At 47.2% G+C, this 23,697-nt stretch overlaps 2 protein-coding genes across 2 annotated transcripts in view; both read right to left on the minus strand.

Annotated features, from left to right (window-relative positions):
* Positions 1-6,065: 6,065 nt before the first annotated feature.
* Positions 6,066-23,697, minus strand: part of Tmem242 (transmembrane protein 242) — a 29,543-nt gene continuing 11,911 nt past the window's right edge. Inside the window, exon 4 of the mRNA XM_051164666.1 lies at positions 6,066-6,331. Coding sequence (XP_051020623.1) covers positions 6,233-6,331 — 99 coding nt within the window. The 3' untranslated portion in view covers positions 6,066-6,232. The remainder of the gene's footprint in view (positions 6,332-23,697) is intronic.
* Ldhal6b (lactate dehydrogenase A like 6B) lies at positions 12,866-14,306 on the minus strand. The gene has a single exon (XM_051164665.1). It carries the CDS (start codon positions 14,072-14,074, stop codon positions 12,926-12,928), a length of 1,149 nt encoding a protein of 382 aa, XP_051020622.1. The 5' UTR covers positions 14,075-14,306; the 3' UTR covers positions 12,866-12,925.

Consider the following 23,697-nt stretch of genomic DNA (forward strand, 5'->3'; position numbering starts at 1 on the left):
ATTCCAGTGTGTCTCGTCACAGGGCTGCATTGAGTACAAGGACTCTCTTCCATTTGTGATGAAGAAATCCTAGCCACAGAGAACGCTCTTGGTGCATCGTGGTTTAGACCAGTCTATTGATAGCTGTTAGGAAATGGAGGAGGTTTGGAAATGAGCTCTGTGGTCTGGGATGTTTTCAGATGTTTCTGGGTTGGGCACTGACGCTTCCTAAGGAGTTCAACTGAGCTATTGGAAGTGCAAGAGCCTGCCCAAGCCCCCCTCCCCCCTCCCTCCTTCCCGGGCCTCCCGGAGCCTCCATGGGCATCCCTGGGCGAGCCTCCCTCTCCCCCACCCCCCCCCCCGCCGCCTCCCTGAGCCACCTTGGTCCTCCTGGAGCCTCCATGGGCCTCCCTGAGCTTCCCTGTCCCCATTTCCCATCCCCCATCCCCCACCTCCCTGAGCCACCTCTGGCCTCCCAGAGCCTCCCCCAGCCTCCATTGGACTCCCCCACCAGGCCTGGGGCTGGGTACTACCTCACACTAGCAAGTTGAGCTAGCAGCTACTGAGCTGCTGACATTCAGCTCTGAGAGGATGATTTAGAAGTTTGAAGCCAACGGGGATAAAGCTATCGCACAGGTCATGATGGCCGAGGGCCTAGAAGACACTTGTCCTGTCCTGTGTTTGAGAATGAGCGAGGATGCTAGTTTTAATGTGAGTGCTTACTGCCTGAGCACGAAGCGGGGCTTCACACACTGAAACCGAAGGGTCATTAACCCGCCAGTTGAACCTTTCTGATAGTCCCCACTGCCTCCCAACAGACCCAGCTCCGGAAAACAGCTGACCTGGGAGTTTGGCATGCCAGGTAATTAATGTGTGATGGCATTCAGCTCGGAACAATTTAGTGACTTGAGAAAAAGTGAACTATGAGACAGAGGCTTAACGCAGGGGTGCGAAATGGGGGGTTGGGATGGAATTAATGGTCTTTCTGGGGGCACTGTAGGTTCAAGAGAAGTGGGTGGCTGGTTGGTTTGCCTAATTTATTCTAGGAACAACTTTGTGACCAGGGCATTGCTAGGTACCCTTCCTGATCCTCAGTACTTCCAGGGTGAAGCTTCAACCAAGGCTATCTGGATACAAAGCACACCTCTCCATCCTGGAGTGGAGGGAGGGCCCTGGGGTTTACTGTTCCGCCAAAGCTACGAATGGGCGGTGAGGCTTCAGAAGTGAAGGGAGAGGTCCGTTTGCTAGGAGACTCGGCTCTGGGCAAGGTTGCCTCTCATCTGAGTGGGACTCCGCGTCATCTGGAAGAACATTGGTCAGATAGTTACCTGGCTTGTTCCTTCCTGCTCTAAGTTGGTGATTGCCTTAACAGCGTGGGCAGTTTTAAGCTTGTGTGGTCAGCTGGGAGTTAATTCGTTTTCTTGAGATTTTTCTGGCTGAGTTGTGACCCATCTAGGTGAGAGGGCAAACTCCATGTTTACCTAGACCTGGCTGCACCCTAAGTACAGACACGAAGATGCTCTTTTCAGTGAGGACACCAGCCTCACCCGCACTCTCCATTCCCCTCCCTCTGCCCTCTCTTCTTTCTCCACCTCCCTTCTTTTTTATATTTATCAGGTGCTTATAGCCGACTTAAGAAACAACTCGAGGATGGTGATAATGCTTGCCAGGAGTGCAGGTGTTTCTCCAGCGCGGGGGTGGGGGTGGGGGGGGGGCAAAGGGGGTTGGGGCGGGGTGGCTCCCGGATCTTGGCCTTTTAAACGCAGCCCTCACTTCCTACCCCTGTGGTAATATTCAGAATACTGAGGAGTTTGTCTGCCCCACTATTGCACAAAATATACATACTGTTGCTTTCTGTGTTTCTCTGTTTAATTGTTGTTGCTGTAACCAAGGGCAGCAGGAAGGGTCTTTTGTAGCTTCTCAGGTGAGCAGGTCACAGGTATTAGAAACACAGCAAGTTTGCTCAGCTTGCCTGATCTGGCTTCTGACTGGAATCTATGGAGCATGGTCTTTACCCTTGCGTCTGTGGGCATATTTACACAGTCACCTGCCTAGTCAAAAAAAAAAAAAAAAAAAAAAATCACATTTATTCCTCTTTCTTACACTCGTGCCACAGAGCTCATGTGGAAGTCAGAGGGCAACTTCTTGGAATCTGTCCTCTCCTTCCCTCATGTGTGCCCTAGGGACCGAACTCAGGTCTCAGGTGGTCAGGCTTGGCTTTACCTGCAGGTAGCTTTACTTGCTGAGCCATCTTGCCAGCCTTCACTTACCTGTTCTGTTTGTTTTTTAAATATTGGTTCCCTTTAGAATGTGATCATGGCTCATCAAATGGCAACAAGGCCAAGGACTAGATACAGCTTTAAAAAAAAAAAAAAAAAAAAAAAGGCCAGGCGTGGTGGTGCACACCTTTAGTCCCAGCACTTGGGAGGCAGAGGCAGGCAGATCCCTGTGAGTTCGAGGCTAGTCTGGTCTAGAAAGCGAGTCCAGGACAGCCAAGGCTACACAGAGAAACCCTGTCTCAAAAAAAACCAAAAACCAAAACAAAACAAAAGAATATGTTAAGGCTCTAAATCACTGCTAATACTAAAACTGTTTCTTGGTAATATTTTTTAATTCTCTCCCAAGCTGAGGTATCTGCCACCAGATGGCATTTTCACTGGCCTTACCGTTACTGACTTTTGAGCTGTGATAGGGGTGCTTGCTTTCTTCTTGGGTGTTGACGAAGTCCTAAGGACTGCAACGAGACCCCAGTGGTTGCTGCATCACTCAAAGACTTTTTGGCTGGAAGGAAACACCTAAACTGAGCTTGATAAAATACTATTAAAATATGTATTATACTGTCTCTCATGGGAAATTTAAGTATTTGAAGAGTTTTCTTTTTTTACTTGTACCCCACTCACTGTATCAAGAAAACACATGAAAATAAGAAAAATAAAGATTCTTTCAGGATTAAACCTAGGAGAGTTTAAATTTTGCCCTAAGTGAAATAGCTACATTCAGTGGATTTTAATTATTTTTGTCCCCATCTCCCCACCCCTTAATTTCTTTGTTTCCTTCTTAGGTTACAGTGGTTAATTTGCCAGTTTAGTCCATAGTAACCCTGAGACTGAACACTCCTCAGACAGACTTGGTGTGCCAGGCTTGGTTCCTCCTCTTGGCTGAGCAGGCTCAGCTCTCTTTCTCAGTGTCATCATGTGGCTTGGAGCTGGGATGAGGAGGGTGAAAGAAGTCACCACGACCCATCTTGCCTCTGCTGGGCTCAGGGGCAGATGCTATTCTCCATTCAGTTGGGATCCATGTTTCTTCTAGTCAAAGGCTCACTTTCCTTGTGTGATTAGTCCCACCCCCCTACTTTCCCTCCAGAGTTGTGTGTCTGTTCTGAAAAGCTCTGGGTGAGCGAGCCGTATCATAGGGCAGTGGTGAGTTATCTGGGTACCAGTTATTTTCCCGTAAGACCACCTGAGGTCTGCTCCTCTCTGCCCACCGTGTTTTCTCAGTGTGCTTTCTCCAACAGCTGCGGGCTTACAGTTCTAAGAATAAAGCTTAACATGCACGCAACGGAAGCCACATCTTACTGAAAGCCTCCTTAATGTTGGCTTAGATGGGAAGTGGAAATGCCTGCGTTATCCCTCCTCGAAAGCATTTCTAGTGCTCAGTCTCCATGAAATGGATGGCTTATGGGGAGATAATGTCTGCTCTACTCCTTTTTAAGTCTGTGAAAAATGTCATCCTGGTTAATAGGGTGATTAAAACCCTTTATGCTCCAGGAGATAAGTGTGATTATGTTTGTCATACTCCACCCAAGATAAAGACAGCAGCAAAGGCAGACGTGAAATTCCACAACACCTCCTCTCTTCCGTATCCGGGGACATTCAGGACTCGTACACAGATGGCTCCTCACGTAAAGAATAACATTATCTCTTAAACATTTTTCCTTCCCATTAACCAATTTAACAATATGCCTCTGGTATGGAAGAAATAGACAAACGACTAAATCCTGTAGCATCTAAATCCGGCGGAAAAACACTTTAGTGATATCGCTTGCTTGCTCTTTTGAGTTTTCATCTTCTGTTACTTCATTTTTGCTTTCAACAGGCAGGCCAGGCCTGTGCCTGCCTCTTCTAGGAAAGCTCTCCCTGTCACCAAGGTGACTGAGGTGAACCCTAGGAGGATGTGAAGTGTAGCCAAGGGGCTTTAACATTGGACACGCCGGGGAAGCAAGTGTTGCTTCATCCCTTTGACACACGGTCCTTCAGGTCCAGCGGCAGCACAGTGCATCCTGCGTGTCCCTCAGCTCCATCCTAGGACATGGCCACCATCAGTACAGCCTATATAGCCCCTGTGGCAGCTCTGTGACATTTACAAGGCCCTACCCTCCAGGAGATTACAACGCAGGACTCTAATAGAGAGAGTTAATCATGGTTCTTCTTTTTATCCCTTCAGCGACTACAGGAATTTTCATTTGTGCCCACCCAATGGTGGTCTTTCCAAAATTACTAGGAAGAAAATGCAAGAGGGGCTGGAGGCAGTGCCCGCTCTGCGCACACCCATTCGGCCAGGGGCTGGGGGCAGTGCCTGCTCTGTGCACACCCATTCGGCCAAGGGCTGGGGGGCAGTGCCCGCTCTGCGCACACTCATTCAGCCAGGGGCTGGGGGCAGTGCCCGCTCTGCACACACTCATTCAGCCTGCCCCCACCTTTCCTTTTCTGCATTCAAAGGTCAGGAATTTTTTCTCCCCAGAGAACATGATAAAAATAAAAGATGGGTAAAGAATGTTTTTTTTTTCTCCTCTCTACTCCATGCTTGCTGATAAAGCTTACAATCTTTTCTTGGATTTTTAGCAGGTTACATGTGAATCTCAGACACCAATTACACCTGTTTAATTAACAATACAGCAATTTTAACAGAGCAATGTAGTCTAGAGAAAAATGTTACATTATGCACTTGACATTTCACTTAAAGGGTTTCTTTAGAACTAAAAGGTTTTACTGCAGCAGGTTTTGAATGCACTTTATGGAACATGCTAGCTGGCTACTCAGGGCCTGGGTAATTCTAAAGGCGCTATACACCTGATGTTCAACTAAAGGGCTTATCTGTAGACACTGCCATGCTGAGAGGCTTTTCCTCCTTCTCTCTGTGAGTTCGAGGCCAGCCTTGTCTACAGGGTGAGTTCCAGAACAGCCAGGACTGTACAGAGAAACCCTGTCACTCTGACAAAACTACAAGCTGTCAGTAGAGTACTGACTGGATCTTAGAACCAGTTTCCCCACAAAGTATGTTTTATAGTCATGGTGTCACCAGTACCATTTCAGCACAAGCGGGCCTTTTCGAGTCGCCTTCATCTGCTCCTGGCTTTTTGTCCTGTGTGTAAGAATCTACACGTCCCTCAGTGGAGGCCTTCAGCACATGACCCAGACTGCGGTCAGGAGAAGCGGCACCCGATCCTAGTGCTGAATTCACCACTTTGAATACTGGCCAATAAGAACTTAGCTTCCAAATTCTTAGTCATATGCAGTTAAGATAGGTTTTTAAAACTCATTTAATTAGACACACGGAAGCATGTATGCTGCTGCTGCTAGGAGTCTGCTTATAGATTTTCTTAAACTGAAAAATGTTTCGGAGAATTTCATATATGGGCACTGTATATCATTTACTCTCCAACTCCTTTAGAGTCCACCTTTACTTAGCTTCAAATGCCCTCCTCTTCCTCGTTATAAACATAGGTATATGCACGGACAATCTACTGAGTTTTTTAAAAAAGGTTTATTTTTAGTTTATAATTTTTTTTTTTTTTTTTTGGCTGTATACACATGTGAGTGCAGGTGCCCAAGAATCCAGGAAAGACATCAGATCCCCTAGAGCTGCAAGTGCAGGTGGTTACGAGGCACTCAAAGCGGGTGCTAGGAAATGAGCTGGGGTCCTCTGCAAGAGCAATGTGCACTCTTAGCCACGACGATCTCTGCAGCTCTTACCAAAAATTCTATTCTATTTCTTTTGTGAGTATAAACCATGGCTTATTGCTCTAAGCAGAAATATTTCCTCTGGAACCCTTCCTTCAAGGGGATTTCTAGGTAGTTGAATAGTTGTCTTAGCTTTCAGAAAGCATTCCCGCCCTGTGCTGTAGATACAGAGCCGCTGTAGCCTATGGGCTCGCCAGCCACCTGCACGCGTTCCTCGAGAGGAGCTGCCCCAGCCCCTTCTCAGACGTGGCGGTTCCTGGAGCTATTCCGGAGTCACCATGCCCACGCCCACGTCATTTCGATTCCAGGACTTCCTCCCACTCAACTGCTGACTCGGGGTTCTTGGGGATTGGTGGAAATATGGACTGCATCTTACTCCGAAAGTCCTTCATCTAGAAGAAAAAAACAAAACATCAACTGTTAAAGGGAGGGAGGAAGAGGTGAAGCCCAGAGAGACAGCGTCTAGCCTGAGTGGAGAACACCCGCCCCTCCTGAGCGCAGAGCAAAGGGCAGACAGTGAGGCTGAGGACTGTCTGCACTCGGTACTGAAACGCAACACCCGTTCTTCCAAGTGTGAATTCACCAACTAAATAACAGACAACTTCTCTCTTGGTTTAAATCAGCAGACCCCCAGGATGCATATCAGAAGAATGGAATGCACGGTGGCTTTCATCACAAAGATGCAGCAGACAATAACATTCCTGTCCATTTAAATACATGCTTAAACCCAGGCCATTCAAAGGCAGAATTTTAGAGCTAGGAGAGCAGAAAACAAAACAAAACAAACAAACAAACAAACAAAAACAAAAACAAACAAACAAAAAAAAACAGAGGACAGATATACTAGAATGTTCTTATGTGCCAGTGTGAAAAACATAACTGAGAGTTCATCAGTGAAAAGGTGATTTGAGCTAGAGTCAAGGAGGGGACAGGGAGGCCACACCATGTAACTCTGACCTCTGTGGAGGGCATTGCTGATCTGTGGGAGAAGACAATTCCTAGGTGCACACTGAACCCATCCTCTTGTGTGTGTATGACGTGGCCATGCTGGGCTCTCAGTGGCAGCACTATGTATGGCACAGGCTGACCCCATCAGCCACACCCACTCATTCTCCTTTGGACACAGGTGTTAAGCAGATTCACAGAATTTCTGGGACTCTGCAGCAATACATCATGTCTGGGAGACTACTGGAGATACAGGTCCTTTTCGTTTTCTTCTTCTTTTTTTTTCTTTCTGTTGATGATATGCATTAATTTCAAACAGAAGCTAAGTGTTTACCCTGTTGAAAACTCGGGGGTTACATCTTTTTTGGTATTTGTAAATTCTAGGCTCCATATCATACATCTGGTGACAGACTTCAGGGTCCGATAGAGCGCTGCCTAAATCCCAGCCCCCGTCCTCTGTCTCCTCTTACCAGCACCCACATATGCAGAAAGAAGATAGGAATCCCCTGCCTCAGAGTTGGGGGGACAAGGTGAGGTGTGCACACAAAGTGCAACTCCAGGTGGTCACTGCAGCACTATCCAGATGTGTCTGCTGCACTCCAGAAACAAAGCTCACAGCATGTTTACTAAAAGCATGGCTTCATAGTTATGTGCCATTCTATGGACTCTGTAGGAGGCCAACTGGCCGGATTCTCCACAGCCATTTGCACAGCTAGGCAATCACTCTGCCACCGAGCTCCCAAAGCACTGTGTTTCCCAGTCTCTTTCTTGCGTTAGGCAAGCATGATACCCTGTTCACAGAAACCTGCCAGCCAGACGCTAATCTAGAACACACACATGGGCATCGTCTCCCCCTACCACTTTTTTTGGGCTGTACTCCCATGAGCCTTCACGAGAGGCTCTCCACAACAGTGGTTCTACATCTCCGGAGAGGGACTAGAACTGAGGAGGGCTCTCTTTTCTGGTCACTGCTGCTGTGACTACTGTTTGCAGTTGGTGGCAGGGGTAACATAGATGCTGACTATGCAGGACTCACATAAAGACCCGCTTGTCAAACATGCCATCCACAGCCTTTTGAAGAACTCTCCATAGATGCAGAAACCCAAGGCCTCTCTGGCCACGGTGTGCAGCGTGCTATCCTTCTGTCTTGTGTCTTTTACAACTTGTGTTGGACTGTCTAGCCTAAGTATGGGCACAACTGTTCTCCACTGTGTGGCCAGCTGCTAGGAATGGAGAGGCTAGGAAGCATGCTGGGAGGTGGGGAGTGGGGTAGCTGTTCTATTCGCCCCACCCTTGGCCTGATCTTCTGCCTCCCAGTTCTCAAGTGTCATGTTACTTATTTGCTCCCGAGGTCATAAAGAGTTACTAGGAGGGATCGTATCTGACAACCAACCAACCGGCATTAGGCTTCAGGCTAAGATGTGGGACATCGCAGATGTGGGGCAGTGAGGACATGCGCTAAAGAACACTGCTGCGCCCTGTGCCTTCAGGCTGTAGAGAGGGAAACCCAGAGTCCACAATTATGTAATAAGCAGGCTCTCAAGTTGCTTCAAACAGCAGGGCTCTATAGGGTTCCAAGCTTGTACCATTTATATTTTTATGGACAGTGTCTATATGGAGTATGTGTCAGTGAAGGTCAGACAAAGGTCAATGGGCTATTTCTCTGTTGAAAGATGCCCTTGAAAAAAAGATTTAAAGATTGAATATAATTAAATCTGGACATAAATATACTAAAGAGAATCCATGGCTATTGCCATGAACTTTCCCTCTGACCACAGACATTGATGAATGAGAGCATTCTGGTCACAGGACTCCAAAGCAAAGCCCAGGAGTGTCTCCACGTAGTTCTCTCTTCCCTTGGTCCTTTGACCAGAGAGAAGTTTTCATGCTTTGAGCTACAAGGTCATCCTTATAAGCACAGCCTCTGTGTGCAGCCTGTTTCCTGAGATCTTAGGGGTGTCCTATGCAGGGATTAAGGCAAAAATGGTGTTCCCTGGAGCAGAGCCTCTCACTCCTGCAGCCTCGTCCTGATAGCCTGCTGTTCTCACAGCTGTAACCTTACAGTGCTCAGATGGGGGTCGTGACAACTGGGAAATTATTACAAGCAATTTATCAGACATCCAGGGAACTGGCTCTGACTGATTTTTTAGATGTTAGACTAGAACCACGGTTATGCCTCTAATAATGCTTTCCCTCGAGTTCCAATAGCCATGTAGCTAGTATGCCAGGCTGAGAACAGCCAGTGGTGTGGCTCAGTCCGTACCAGGTACTGGTGTGTTTATTGTTCACACATCAACAATGGGTGGGGCAAGTGCTCCCCCCCTTCTAAAGACAGAGTGAGGGAAGCCTAGAGAAACCAGTGTGTCATCCCAGCTGAGGAAGCAGGTCTGAGTGCGTGACTATGCTTGCACTCTACACTGCGTGCGTGTGCGCGTGGATGCTGCCCCACACTGCCATGGCATGTCTGTGAGGTGGAAGAAGAAATTGAAAACTTTTTTGTCTGATTATATATTGGAAAATTGCTTAAAACATTCAGATTATCTCTACTTTCAGAAATCCTTACAGAATCTATTCTTTTTTAAAATAACATTTATTTATTTATTTATTATATATACAATGCTCTGCCTGCATGTACATCTGCAGGCCAGAAGAGGGCATCAGATTACATTATAGCTTGCGGTGAGCCAGCATGTGGTTGCTGGGAACTGAACTCAGGACCTTAGGAAGAGCAGTTGGAGCTCAGAACCACTGAGCCATCTCTCCAGCCTTACAGAATGTATTCTAACAGGCAGTTGTTGGTACTAGAAGCTGAGTTAAAATTTTTTTTCTTTTTTGTTATTGATAGAACCACATTGTAGGTCCAAGAGCTTCTGCCTCATCACAGGTCCTGTTAAGAGAAAACCCATAGACATGCCTGTGGGGAAGGGGCCGGTGGTGATCTGGCTTTTGCATAAATAGGGTGAGACCACATGATACAAACAGCAGGAGTTAAAAAGCACAGCAAGTGTGTGAAAGTGTTTTCTGAGTGGGGGCAGTGTCTCCCAGGTGGGGTTGGTTATGTGTCGGGTACCAAAGCACCAGGCTGTTTGTCATTCTTCACACTTCCACATGGCGGAAACGAGGGCCACCACCCAACACATGAGAGACCAGAGTGAAGGGTTAACTTATTTATGTGACATGGCTGGAAGGTATGGCTGCCTGACTGATACCCAGGACTCTCCCACGGCCATTCTGGTTCTGTGAGCTACAATGATGAAGGGCTCCTATGCCTTTTGCAGTGATTTAGAATCATGGGCCCATAGCTGGCCATGCTAGCTGGGGATGGTCTGAGGGGAACATTACTAACCAGTGTTCATCAATGGTCAGTATCATCTACTTCTGTAGATATTATATTTCTTTACCCCCCTGAAGATAGGCAGCCACGTGACTAGTGTGGATAAAAGAAACATGCCACACCTAGGCATTTAATAGCACAAGTTCAACTCTTTAGGCTTCTCCTTATGGAAATTTTGGAACATGTGGTCATGGTGGTGCCTCAGGGACAAAGCAAGCTAAAGTGCCAATAGGATACAGAGAGGAGCTTCCCAAGAGATCAGCTTAAATCTACCATGGATCCTGCGTAGTGAAAACTGAACTTCTGTCATAGCAGAGTTGGTTTTTATGTTGTTTTGTTTGTATATGTGCACACATGTATGCATGCATATGTATGGCGGCCATACACCAACCCCGGGTGTGTTCCTCAAGAGCAGGGCCCCTCATCAGGACCCGAGGATTGCCAAGGAGCCCCAGGTATCTGCTTGTCTCTGCTTTCCAATGCTGGTGGTTCTGGGGACGGAGCTCCAGTCCTCATGCTTGTACCATGAAGCACTTCCTGGCGACACCCCAGCACTGACATTGTTTTAATTCTGGCACAACTCAGTCTATGCTGATGCTGGCTGAATCAGGAGAGAAGTCATTGACATGAGGTATCTCTGGGGCTGTCACTAAAACATCAATTTATTTCAAAAAAGGTTGGAGAAGAGGAAACAGACACCAGCTCCCCAAGCATCACTGGGTTCACTTTTATGACACCACTTCCTGGGGAATCAAAACATCTATCTTTTTTCAATGACTAAGTATAGGTTTTCTGATCGGCAAGGGTGGGCCATTTTAATTGATTAAAGATTGCTGTCTCATGTCTACTTGATAATATTGACTAACCAGCACTGGCTTGGTTCAGGGAGCAGCCACCGACAGCCTGCTGGTGTGAGGACCCAGAGCAGAGGGCTCTACACAGTGTTCCTAGACTGCTCAGTGGCATTAGGAAGGCTAACATGAGGCTTCCCACACTTCTGTTGTTAAGAAAAGGGCAGAGCAGTATCCCACTTCCGCAGCACGTCCACAATATCCAGGAACTGCAGTCAAGGCAACTGATTTAGGAATAAAGGTGAGCATGTAGCCTGAGAAGTACAAGCCTGTCAGTGCTTATTAAAGGGCCCGCGCTTAGCAATAGGACATGGTTCAAAAGCTTCTGCTTCCATCACAGAAGGTAAACTGAGCAGTAGGGCCAAGGCCCACTGTGCTGCTAGGACCCAGCCCAGCAAGAACAGTGTACAACCTGTATCTTGACTTAACATTGCCAGCAGGGCCAGAGCAGTTCTAAACAGCAGTCTCAGGGGTGCTCTGTATCCTATATCCTTGCCAAATCAACAGCAGTGCCTGTGTCACTGCTGCAAGTCCTTCCTTCCTACAACCGACCACCGTGGCATTCATGTTAACCTAAGTCCTGCTACACAAGAATATTGGACCCCTTCTTTCCTTCCTTTCTTCCTTCCTTCCCTTCCCTTCGTCTCCCTACTTATCTCTCCCCATACTCTTCAAGCAGCTGCAGTCCCCATTTCATGATTCCTTTTTTCTTTTTAAAGATTTATTACTTGTATAACATTTGGCCTGCACGCGAGCTAACAGACCAGAAGAGGGCATCAGATCTCATTATAGACGGTTATGAGCCACCATATGGTTGCTGGGACTTGAACTCAGGACCTTTGGAGGTACAGCCATACATGCAGTGTAGAGACATGTATGCAAGCAAAACCCTCACGCCCACCATAATAAATAAATAAACCTAAGAACTGGAAAACGCCATCGACAACAGCTAAGGCAGGGGCATTCTGACCAACTCAAAATCAGTGTAGGCTACATGGTGAGCTGTAGTCTAGCCTGGGCTACAGACTAAGGCAAAACGAAGAAAAGAAGAGGAGGAGGAGGAGGAGGAGGAGGAGGAGGAGGAGGAGGAGACAGCAATGCCCAAAAAAGGAAATGAAAGAAACTTCAAGGGACTTGGACATCTCTCCAGCCCCTCATGAGGTCTTTGTAAAGAAAATATTTGTGTACATGGGTGCTACCCGCACGTAAGTATGATGCCATGTGGGTGCTGGGAACTGAACCTGGGTCCCTGCAAAAGCACCAAGAGCCACCTTCATACTCCCTTCATAACGTCTTGATGACTCAGCTGGTAGGCCATTCCAAGACAACAAAGGCCGTTTTAAAATGTATCACAGGAAATATTTATGTGCACATATTTTTATTTTTAAATGTAGGAGTTACTTTTTGTTTTTGTTTTTGAAGACAGGGTTTCTCTGTGTAATAGTCCTGGCTGTCTTGGAACTCGCCCTGTAGACCAGATGGGCCTCGAACTCACAGAGATCTGCCTTTCTCTATCTCCCAAGTGTTGGGATTAAAGGTGTGCGCCACTTACTTTTAAAAGTGGTGTATATAAAAGTGAGTGTATATATGCGTAAGCCAACCAGAATGGACTAGTGCAGTTCATGTACTAATGAAAGTCATCAAATTCTTCAACATCACACCAACAGGCAATAACCAGTGTTTCAAACACCAAAATACCTTTAATTCAGTCCCTTAGAAACTGAAAAGGTAAAGCCATTGCATGCTGTACAAGAGGAGATGCAAACATGGTGGTCTCCAGCTCTCAGAACCCCCGGTTCACCCCACACTTGGGTGCATACTGCATCTGTTGTCTTCAGTATCTTTGGAAGGGTGGCTTAAAACTTGATATCTTTCTGAATCTTCCAAATCGTGTCTGCGCTCTTTACCATCTGGGCTTCCTCTGTAGGGTTCAGCTTTACCTTTATAATGTCGGATATGCCATTTTTTCCCAGGATACAAGGCATGCTGAGGAACACCTCTTCTTTTATTCCGTACAGACCTTTGACTTTGGTGGAAACTGGATGTGTCTTCCTGAGATTCTTCAGAATACTTTCTACAATATCAGCCACAGACAGGCCAATGGCCCAGGAGGTATAGCCTTTCATTCTGATGATGTCATAGGCACTGGCAATGACGTCTTTGTGAAGATTTCCCCACTGCTCGGGGTCTTTGTTAGTTCCGATAGCTGCATTCAGATCTTTCAGAGGCACACCAGCGACGTTCACCCCACTCCACACAAGGACACTCGAATCTCCATGCTCTCCAAGGACCCACCCATGGCAGCTTTCAGAGTGGATCCCAAGCTTCTGCCCAAGCAGGTAACGGAAACGAGCAGTATCGATGTTACAGCCACTTCCAATAATGCGGTTTTTAGGAAATCCGCTCAGTTTCCAGGTTACGTAAGTTAAGATGTCCACTGGATTGGAGACAATAATCATTTTGCAGTGGTGGCTGTGCTTTATAATATCGGCAATCATTGTCTTAAAGATGGATACGTTTCGCTGGACTAAGTCCAGACGCGTCTCGTCCTTGGCCTGGCGTGCGCCTGCTGTGATAATCACTACCTCGGAGTTGGCAGTGACAAGGAAATCCTTGCTGCAAACAACATTTGGCATTCTCATGAAGACACTGCCATGCTGGAGATCCATCGTCTCCCCCTTCATTCTGTCTTCGTTACTATCAACAAGGGCAAGCTCATCAGCCAAGCCTTTTGCTAGGATGCTCACGGCACAGGCCATGCCGACTGACCCAGCTCCTATAATGGAGACCTTGCTATGGAGAACGGGCTCTTCAGAGCTGATGTGTTGGAGAAGTTTACCCTTCACGGTCGCCATGGTGGCCGTGGGGGTGAGGCTCCACCAGGTCCGGTTGAGCGGAACATGAGGCACCTGACTGGACTGCGGAGCTATGTACAAGTCCCTGAAATCCACCCCGGCTGCACCCACTCTTCTGCTGGCCCGGAGCATGCCCGCAGCCCAGGCCATGGCTGCTTGCTCAGGTGAAGGAAGTGAATGGGCGGAGGAAGACGGTTGAGGGCAGAACAGTCGTTGCCCTGCAGCACAGTGTAATAACCCTTCTTTCCACTGCGGCTGCGCAGTCCCCGCACAGTCCTGCGCATGGGCTCCAGGCAGGCTGGGTCTTTCTGCTCCAGCAACTGCCGGCCTGTACCAACGCTTTATAAAGGGCTTCCACTCCCAGTAAGGAAACGCTGGAGTTAGTTTTTAAAAATTATACTCTTTAATATTGATATTTAAGGCCCAACCCAGACCACTGGAGCTATTTGTTTTCTGTTCTTACTGTGTATACCAAGAAAAATGTTTCTGGCAACTAACTACAGATGAAAACAAGGCTAAAACCTTGAAGCCAGAACAAAGGTGGGCTGTGCTGTCTACCAAGAGTCACCATGACTGGAGAAATGGGCTCAAGGCCAGCGTACTAGCGGGAGGACCTTTTACTTAAGAAGGATTTCTGCCTGTATCCTAACCACGGTGCACACATGGGGAAGGCAGCAGGCGTGAGGGCATTCTGCTCTGTTGAAGCTCACCTTGAGCTCCAGTTCCAGGGGCATCAGATATGCTCTAGCCTCTGTGGGCACCTACTCCACATGGCAACATAAACTCGGGCACACACAACAACAAAACCCAAAACAATAGCCTGTCCCCAAGCCCTCCAACTTCTTTCCTCCTCCTCTTTCTCCCCCCCACACCCCCTAAGCATGGTTTTCCTGTGTAGCCTTGGCTGTCCTGGACTTGCTTTGTAGACCAAACTGGCCTCGAACTCACAGAGATCTGCTTGCCTGTCTTCCTGAGTGCTGGGATCATAGGCATGCGCCACCCCACCCAGCGCCCTTCAATTTCTTAAGGAGAAAAATGACCTGTAGCCTTCTACTAAAAATGTATCTTTGAAATAACCTTAAAAACAGCAGATTTTAAGTTTTAACCAATGTGTAAATTAGATTATTGACTAAAGCAGTGAAAATAAAAGCACTTTGCACCGGTATATCTTATCTTTTCTATGGTTTTCTAGACAATGTTGTGAACTAATTTTAAATTCTGAGGAGATGCAAACATTACATTTTATGAAAAACCTAAAAAACTACAAACATCCTAGTAAATATGATGGCATTTTCTCTTCACTAATCAGTTCTGACCATGAGCTGAATGCTCTGAGCACGTCCTCTTGGGAGTACAGCATAGGCTCTCCAGAATGTAGGTGCTAGGTACATGTAGCCCTCTCATTGTCTGTAGTTTTTCAATTTTAGGATGCTGAGCCCTGGCAAAAATACTTTATAGGTAGATTTTCCTCCCACTGCTGGAATGCAGCCCAGGAAGGCAGTGCTGGGCAGAGAAGCCAGGAAAGACACTGGAGTTAGCCAGGTGTGGTGGCGTATGCCTTTAATCCCAGCACTCAGGAGGCAGAGGCAGAGGCAGGTGGATCGCTATGAGTTCAAGGCCAGCCTGGTCTACAAAGTGAGTCTAGGACAGGCCAGGCTACACAAGAAAACCATGCTTGGGGGTGTAGGGGGAGAAAGAGGAGGAGGAGGAAAGAAGTTGGAGGGCTTGGGGACAGACTGTTATTTTGGGTTTTGTTGTCTCGAAAAACCAAACCAAACCAGACACTGGAGTTAGTGGCGCCCTTAGCCTTGTTGCTGATGGTGTTACATGTTCCCAAGCCAGAAGAGCTGCCTGGAGGAAACAGAGCCACCGGGACACAACAGTTTAAAACAGATTTTCTCCACACTGACAATCAGATTTATGGCAGCAAGCTGTCAGGAACTGGAATTTAAAAGAGAAAAGGTCATCGTTATTGAATGGTGGCCAACATTTTAGAGGGACCCTTGAAAATGGCCCACAAACTATCACTGATAGCTGTCATTTCTTTGATCTCACTTCTCACTTGAAATATTTAGCCTGGCAACTGCTCCCACCTTCTTTCTGTAATGATTCCTTTGACCAGTTAGGTTGTTTTCCAGGATGAGAGCTCTTGAGTGTGAGACTCAAGGATATAACTACTCTTAACTGGGCAGCTTCTATCGACAGCCATCTTCTTTCTGGAAATTGAGCCTCTTCAGAAATACAACCTTTATGGCAGCTGCCTCTCCAGTCTTTCCCATCAGTCACAACTAAATCAATTTGAGGAGGGAAAAATGACAACATCCCCAAATAAAGAATGCCCCAAACAAAGCAGCACATTATTTACAGTATGTCTTGAGCTAAGATGGCAAGCATGAAGACAGACGAGATGCTCATGAGCCCTGAGCAGACGCAGGAAGCCAACACAGCCAGATGGTGGCTAATGGCGGCCTATCTCAGGTGACCCATTGCTCCTTCCAAGTGAAGACCTAATTCAATTTGTCTATTAAAAATGCAGGGTACTATTGCAGCCGACGCAGGGTACCTCAATACTTTTGGTTGCATCTCTTAGGATAGAGGAGTTGGAAGTCAGGCCACCAACATGCATCTAGACTAACAGCCACTCCACCCAGCCACTGGATAGTCACTCTACAGGAGTGTCACTGTTACCTCCTTTTTCTTCCTTAGGCGTCTAGCCAACACCATCCTATAGCAGCTCTTTCTCAGGCCGCTAAGCAGAACTAGTTTTTAAAATCTAGAATCTGCACTGTGCTTTGTAGCCCATTATAAAATCTGTTACAAACAGTTAAAGGTGACCACCACAGGTCTGCCAGAGAGGAGTCACTTGTATTACCAGCACACTCCTGCCCTCTAGAGCAGATCTGAGCAAAGGGACCAGAATTCTGTAAGTGCATGTGGAGGAGAGGGCTCGGTAACTCCAGACCTGGGCTAGGACAGCTGGAGGGCTGGGTGAGGGCTGAGAAGGCCAGGTCTCCTGGTGTGGCGATTCTCAGGGCAGGTAACTAAGACAGGTAGGCTTGCCCCATAGACGCTGCTTGGAAAGTTAATGAAGCTAGCTAAGGGTGTGGTAATTTTTTTCTCAGGTCTTTTTCAGACTTTTGCTACATCAAACCCGAGGCAGTAATGACACCCACAGTGCGGGAAGCACAACAGAACGAATGTCTGGTAGCAAAGAGAATCTTTTAATCCTTAAAACTATTTAAAGTTTGAGAACAATCAGCAGAGGAAGACTTCCGTGAGGAACAAAGGGGTGCTGGGGGGGAGGGTGCTGGGAGGGGTGGTCAGGGCCAGCACCTTGGCTGACCTGGAGTGGCTGCAGCTCCGGCAAGCAGGGTGCACAAGGCAGAGCACAAATGGAAGTTTTCTTTGTGACATGAAATCCATAACATGAGAACTGTAGTTTAAAAAATTAAATTAAAAATCTAATTGTGTTGATCACAAACTAAAGTGATCCTCAAGTGAGGGTCTTTATAAATCTTAGAGCCCAAAGTATTTTTCTCTGTCAGAGGCAAGCCACAAAGTTTGCCTTGCAAGTAGGACACAGGTGTGGGTAGAGAGGACATACTGGGAAAGCACTTACAATGACTCTGATTAAAGAATTAAACACTGAAAAGCAAAGCTGGGTGTGGTGGTGCACATCTTTAATGCTAGCACTCAAGGAGGCAGAGGCAGGAGGATGGCTGTGAGTTCCAGGCCAGTCTGGTCTACAAAGTGAGTCCAGGACAGCCAAGGCTACTCAGAGAAACCCTGTCTCGAAAAACAAAACAAACAAAACTGAAAAGCAAACTGGCCAGCTCCTCTGATAAATTCTCCAAATCACATTTTTGTAACATCATATTCATAATTGTTGATTCAATGTGAAAGAACAACTCGGATTAACCACTAAAAAGGAAAGGGGTTTATTATTAGTAAGTGCTCGACTGTGTAATTATTTTATGTTCCTATGTACCCAGGGTTACGTAAACATTTCTTAGGTGAAAAAGATTGAGAGTGGAAAAGGTTAAGAAGCCCGGCGCTGCGGCACCGAAGAGGCCGGCAGCACTGAAGAGCAGCAGGCGGGGTGGGTGACTGGGGGGTCTGGATGTGGTCAGGGTGGTAGTGGGCTCCATCAAGTAAGCCTGTTAGCAGGAAGCCATTGACGGCTTTAAATGAAGGACTGGCATGATCCATCCACTTACATTTTAAAAGTATATCTGGCTGCCATGTGGGGAAACAAATCTAGGGGAAATGAGTGAGGCTGAGAGACTGGACAGGAAGCTGTCAGGGTACAAGCAATAGATGAACACAGGCAGAGTGAGGCCATGCTCGTCAGTGGGCTTACCGCGGCGCATGCGCAGGGGTTAGAAGAGACAACCCTTGGGCTTTTGAATTTCAGGGTTGAACCGATGAAGGTGTTTCCTCAGTGGGAGAAGATTAAGGGAACAACACAAGAGAACCAGGACTTCTGGTTAGTGTGTGTTACCACCAGACATACCGTGAGACAAGTAGGCTGTAAGTCTGAAGGGCTGGAGCTATATGCTTGGACATCACTAGATGGGACAGATTGCTTTGAGCACCGGAGTCTGGATGAGAGAGCTGAGCGGAGGAGAGATGGAGATCAGATCTGGGTGGAAAGCCCACTGGTCACTCTGACAGTAGCAGCAAGCCAGAGCAGGCTCAGTCCACTGTCCAATGCTATGGAGAGGCAGGATCAACACACAGTCCTAGATCTGGCAACAGGAGGGAGCTGGTGACCTTCCGTGCACCACTGGTGGGTGGGTGGGGGGCGGAGCTGGATGGAGGGCAGCAGAGGAGGAGACAGCAATCCCAGGCAGTGTTTGGGGGCGTCATTTCAGTTGGGGATGCAGACAAATGGGCTGCTAGTAAGAGGACAGCAGTGACTACCAGATCATGGAGTTTCAGAGTTGAAATAAACCGGAGCATTTCTGTACATGCTGCAGCAGAAAAAGACAATCAGCGAAGGCCAAGGGCTATGATGACAGCAGCAGAGTCTGGAAAGATGACCTGGTGGCACCTACGGCCTACACAGCTGGCCGGCAGCAACATGCACAGTCCACCCCAGACAGTGTAGTTCAGTGCAGGTTGGATGCCCGAGCATCAGCGAGGGAAGGAATACACAGAAGCCATTTAGATTACCCAGTGGGAAGGCGTGGCTCCAGATGAAACGGTGGTGTGAAGGACAGGTAAGATTTGGGGACTGATTAAACATGGGGAGATGTAATTATGAATAGCAATCTGGTTTACTTTCTGGGCAGCTTTGTGGATGCTGCCGTTCAGAGGGGGTGTGACTGTAGCGTAGGTGGGTGTTGGGATAAATGACAGTTCAGTGGGAAGGAAGCACACATGGCACCTGCTGCAGCTACAGGGACCAGTGCCAGGCCGTGTGGACCTCTGGGTCTGCGAACAGGGTTGCCCAGTGGCTAGAACCTGAAGAAGAAAAGATGAGGGCTGAAGAAAGGGCCGGGAGCACCACTGCATATCCAGTACAGCTGCATGAGTGCAGAGGTGACACAGCTGCCAGTGAGAGCCAAACCAGAATCCAGAGAAGAGGAATAAGAAAACAACAAAAGCCCAGAATCTTTTAACACAAACGAAACAATAACTGACATCACTCATCAAAAAATATCAAGTCACACTCAGTATTAGCGTACAGGTGATCCCGCTGGCCTGCCTGTCTGCCTGTCTATATGTCCACTTGTCTGCCTCTGTCCCTTTCCCTCCCCAGTAAACCTCTTTTATACTAGGTCTGTGGCATGTTGTAATAACTCAGGGGCATACCTTGCCATGGTCCTGCTAAAGATACCCCATCACTGCACTGCATTTTATAACATTCAGCACAATTCTCAGGGTGAAAACATATGCAGCACATTAAAAATTAATTTATAAGCCTGGCGTTGTGGCGTTGTGGCGGCACACCTTTAATCCCAGCAATCAGGTGGATTGCTGTGAGTTCAAGGCCAGTCTGGTCTACAAAGTGAGCCCAGGACAGCCAAGCCTGACACAGAGAGATCCTGTTTCAAAAAAAAAAAAAAAATTTTTTTAAACAGAATCTCCTTATATAGCTCAGGCTGGCCTTAGAACTAAAGATTCTCCCAAGTACTGGGATTACAGGTGTGTACTGTCACCAAGATTAGCATACAAGTAAACCAGGATGAGTTGAGGCAGTGGCTCAGTCAGTGTAGTGTGTGTTACATGAACAGGAGCAGCTAAGTTTGCGCCCAGCACCCATGTAAGGCTGCTGCAGCAGGGTGCACCCCAAGCCCCAGGCCTGGGAGAATACCCAGGATTTGCTGGCCAGGCAGTCTAGCCAGATTAGCAAGCCTGAGGCTGAATGAGAGACCCTGATTTGAGGAAGTTGCCTAATATTGGCCTCTAACACATGCACACGTACAAACACAGTTAAGTATTCTGGACGACTTTTAGTTAGAAGGACTCATTTTGAGAGAAGACTTCATTTTCTGTATACAACTGACAAGTTAAATTTCATATGCAAATCTACCAATGATGTAATGCCCCAGAGCTTCCCCTCTCTGTAGGAGACTAAGCAGTCACAGGTGGCTCTGAGACTGACGCTTGAGGGGAAGTGGCAGTGCCAACTCTTTCCGTACACAGTGCTGTGCTGTGAGAAAGAAGCCAGTTAGCTCAGTGATCAAGACAAAGGGAAAGCAAAACCCCAAACAGGTTAAGTCCAGGATAACCCCCGCCTCCAACTGGCGCAGCACATCCGAGAAAGCAAGGTGACGAAGCCTGGTTTGTGGGGGACCTCTGAACACCAAGGCTCTTACACCACTTATCTCCCATTAATTGGGGCACATTCCCACTTTGCAAAATGCTTCGAGGCCAAATTTTACTTATAAGAAGAAATTGGTGGGTTTCTAAAGAAGTAGTTTGGAAATGTGCCCAAAGAGCAGACTCCCCCTCCCTAGGCTTAAGAAGAAGTACCAGGTCATTATCTCCCACCTCAAACTGAACATGACCACGTGACTCTGTCACCAAATTGCTCTTCCACATTTCCATCAAATGCCTCTCCCCAGTTTGAGTGAGGCCATTAGAGCTGCTGTAGTGGAATAGGAAATAAGGGTGACAGAGATGTTCTTGTCACCCCAGACTTGAACTGACTAGCTAATGCACGCTGCTACTTCCAATTCATTTGTAAATGATTCCAGGAAAACATTCCTCAGTCTGCAAGGCTGACAGAAGAAACTGCTGCCAGGTCGTGAGGACTCTGTTCTGCAGTTCCAGCAAACACTGTCAGGAGGAGAAAGTGAGGCATAATGGCAACCAGAACAGGAAACTGGCTCTTCTTCCTGGGGCAGAGCATTCGATTAGGCCACTCCAAAATGGCTGCCATTAAACAATTTGCCAGGAAACTCAGACTTGCTTTTAACCTTTAGCTGAACGGGTGAAACACCCAGCACTTAAAGGCCTATTTCCCTTCTTTGACACCTTCAAAGTGAAAACTTGTAAACCTTTCCACAGTTTTACTTAAATATGGGCCAGCTGTTTCATTGAGATGCATAAGTGAAATAGAGTGGGGATACATGTATTTGTAAGTGACACTGATGAGACACATCTGTGTACTAATAAGGGACATTGGTAAATACTGATGAAAATTAAAATTAGCAAAGAGTACAAAGAAGGAACTCAACTTAAAGGCCCTTACAGTGGCTATCAGGGTTAGAAGTGAGCCTAACAAGCTAACATAAAAATTATGTCTCAAAAATAAAGGCACATATCTATATCTACCTAACTCTATAGCTACTTACATACATAGAGTAACAACAACAACAACAACAACCGGAGAAAATGCCTTTGGGCTTTTTTGGTTTTGTGTTTTGAGGCGGTCTTGCTCAACAGGCCACACTGGCTGGAACTTGCCTGGCCCAGGCTGACCTCCAACTCTCCAGCTTCTGCCCCGCCTCTCAGGTGCTGCAGGAACAAGCGTGCAGCTCGAGAGTCTGAGCAAATCTGTCCTGTTAGAGTGCATCCTGTCCGTCTTAACAGACGGGTACCCCGTCTTAGGGTCTCTGAGGATGCAACGGCAAATGCCTATTTCAGAAGACGGGTAAACCATGCTTCATTCACACTTCTAACTTCCTGATTTTTAAAGAGAAGGAGGCTGGACTTTTGGGAGAGTAGCAACAACCATCAGAAAAAGCAAACAGGACAGGACATGGGGGAACTTTGCAAGATTCCAGACTCAACTGTCTCCAAGTGAACCTTCACAGCCAGAGACACCCAGTTTAACATCTAGCACACTGGCAAACATTACAGAGAAGCAGAAGCCTCCAATGGCCAGGGAGCTAGGAAACATGTGCACCCTAACCTTCCCTCCTTTTCTACACAGCCCCTTAGCAACACACATCAGAAACATTTTAAACACCCCTTGCTTCCACATTAACATCTTCTGTCCTTATGACGATTTTCTTAATCAAGGAAAGAGCAGTAAGATGTATGGCTTAACAGGTTCATTATAATATTTAATAGTGACAGGCTGGCCCCAGTGCAGGGCTGCTTACGTAGATTATGTAGTGGAGCACCACACAGTCATTATGTGATGAAGATTTATGCAGTCTATCGGGTGAAGATGGCCCCATGACTGCTGGGGGGGGGGACCATCCAAGTCGGAGAGCTTCCACTGGATGCTGTGGGTGTGCCCTCAGGCAGAAAGAATGGGTCTGAAAGGAAGCCCCACTTTGGTTGGAGATCACAACTCAGGGGAGTTCCATCTGGGCGCCTTTGTAGTGGTTAGCTGAAGAAAATAATGAAGTATCTTTTTAAAGAAACAAGTTCTACACATTCTATTTTAAACACATCCATGCAGCCATCCATAATTTGGATTTTGAAGGTTCCTCAGAGATCCACATGTTGAAGACTTGGCCTCAGAGTGCTGCTAATAGACGCTGGGAACTATGGGAAGAGGGCCTTGGGGAAGGGGGGGGTCCAGGAGGTGCACTGGGAAGGAGGAGCACTGGGCTGGGACGAGGACTGTCCAAGCCTTCCTGGCTCTTCCTTAGCTGGTGACCTGAGCAGTTCTATCCACCTTACATGCCCGCCACTAAGCTCCATCTCTCCACCAGGAGCAGGAAACAATGGGGCCACTCAGTCCTAGACTGTGACTTCCAAACCATGGGCTGAGTAATCTTTCCCAGAGGACACTCATGACCTCAGGTTCTCGGTTACCGTATCAGGTAGCTGACTGACTCAGTACTTAAAGACATATCCCTCCTTATCCAGTAGTTTAAAAAAAAATTAATAAAGTTAAATCTCCATTTATTCATTAATTTAAAATTAAATCTCTAGATAATTTAAAGTAATTTGCCATGACAGAGGACATTTTCATCCCTGGGTTTTATTATGATTGGTGTTTTAGCTCCTTTAAAGGCAATAGCTATAAATGATAAATCCTTCCCCAGGCATCATGACTAGTCTGTACAAGGCACAAGAGAAGCTGGGCAGCTTAGAGAGCAGAGGCGGTGAGCCTGAGACCTGTGGATGGGTAGGGGCATCTGCATTCTCCTTTCTGTATGACATAAGATGCAATATAAGATCCCACATAGTCTCCCATTCAGTAATGGCGAATGTGGTGACTGCCGGGCTGCTGAGGTGAGAACACCCAGCACAGACCACAGGCGGAGCACTGCACACTCCCTTCTGTATTCATAAGCACAACCAAGAAATAGTGGGATAGCTAACATGGCACTTTCTGAGAGGGGGAAAGAGAGACAGAGTAG

Source organism: Acomys russatus, chromosome 21, assembly GCF_903995435.1.
Source record: "Acomys russatus chromosome 21, mAcoRus1.1, whole genome shotgun sequence".
NCBI lineage: Eukaryota > Metazoa > Chordata > Mammalia > Rodentia > Muridae > Acomys > Acomys russatus.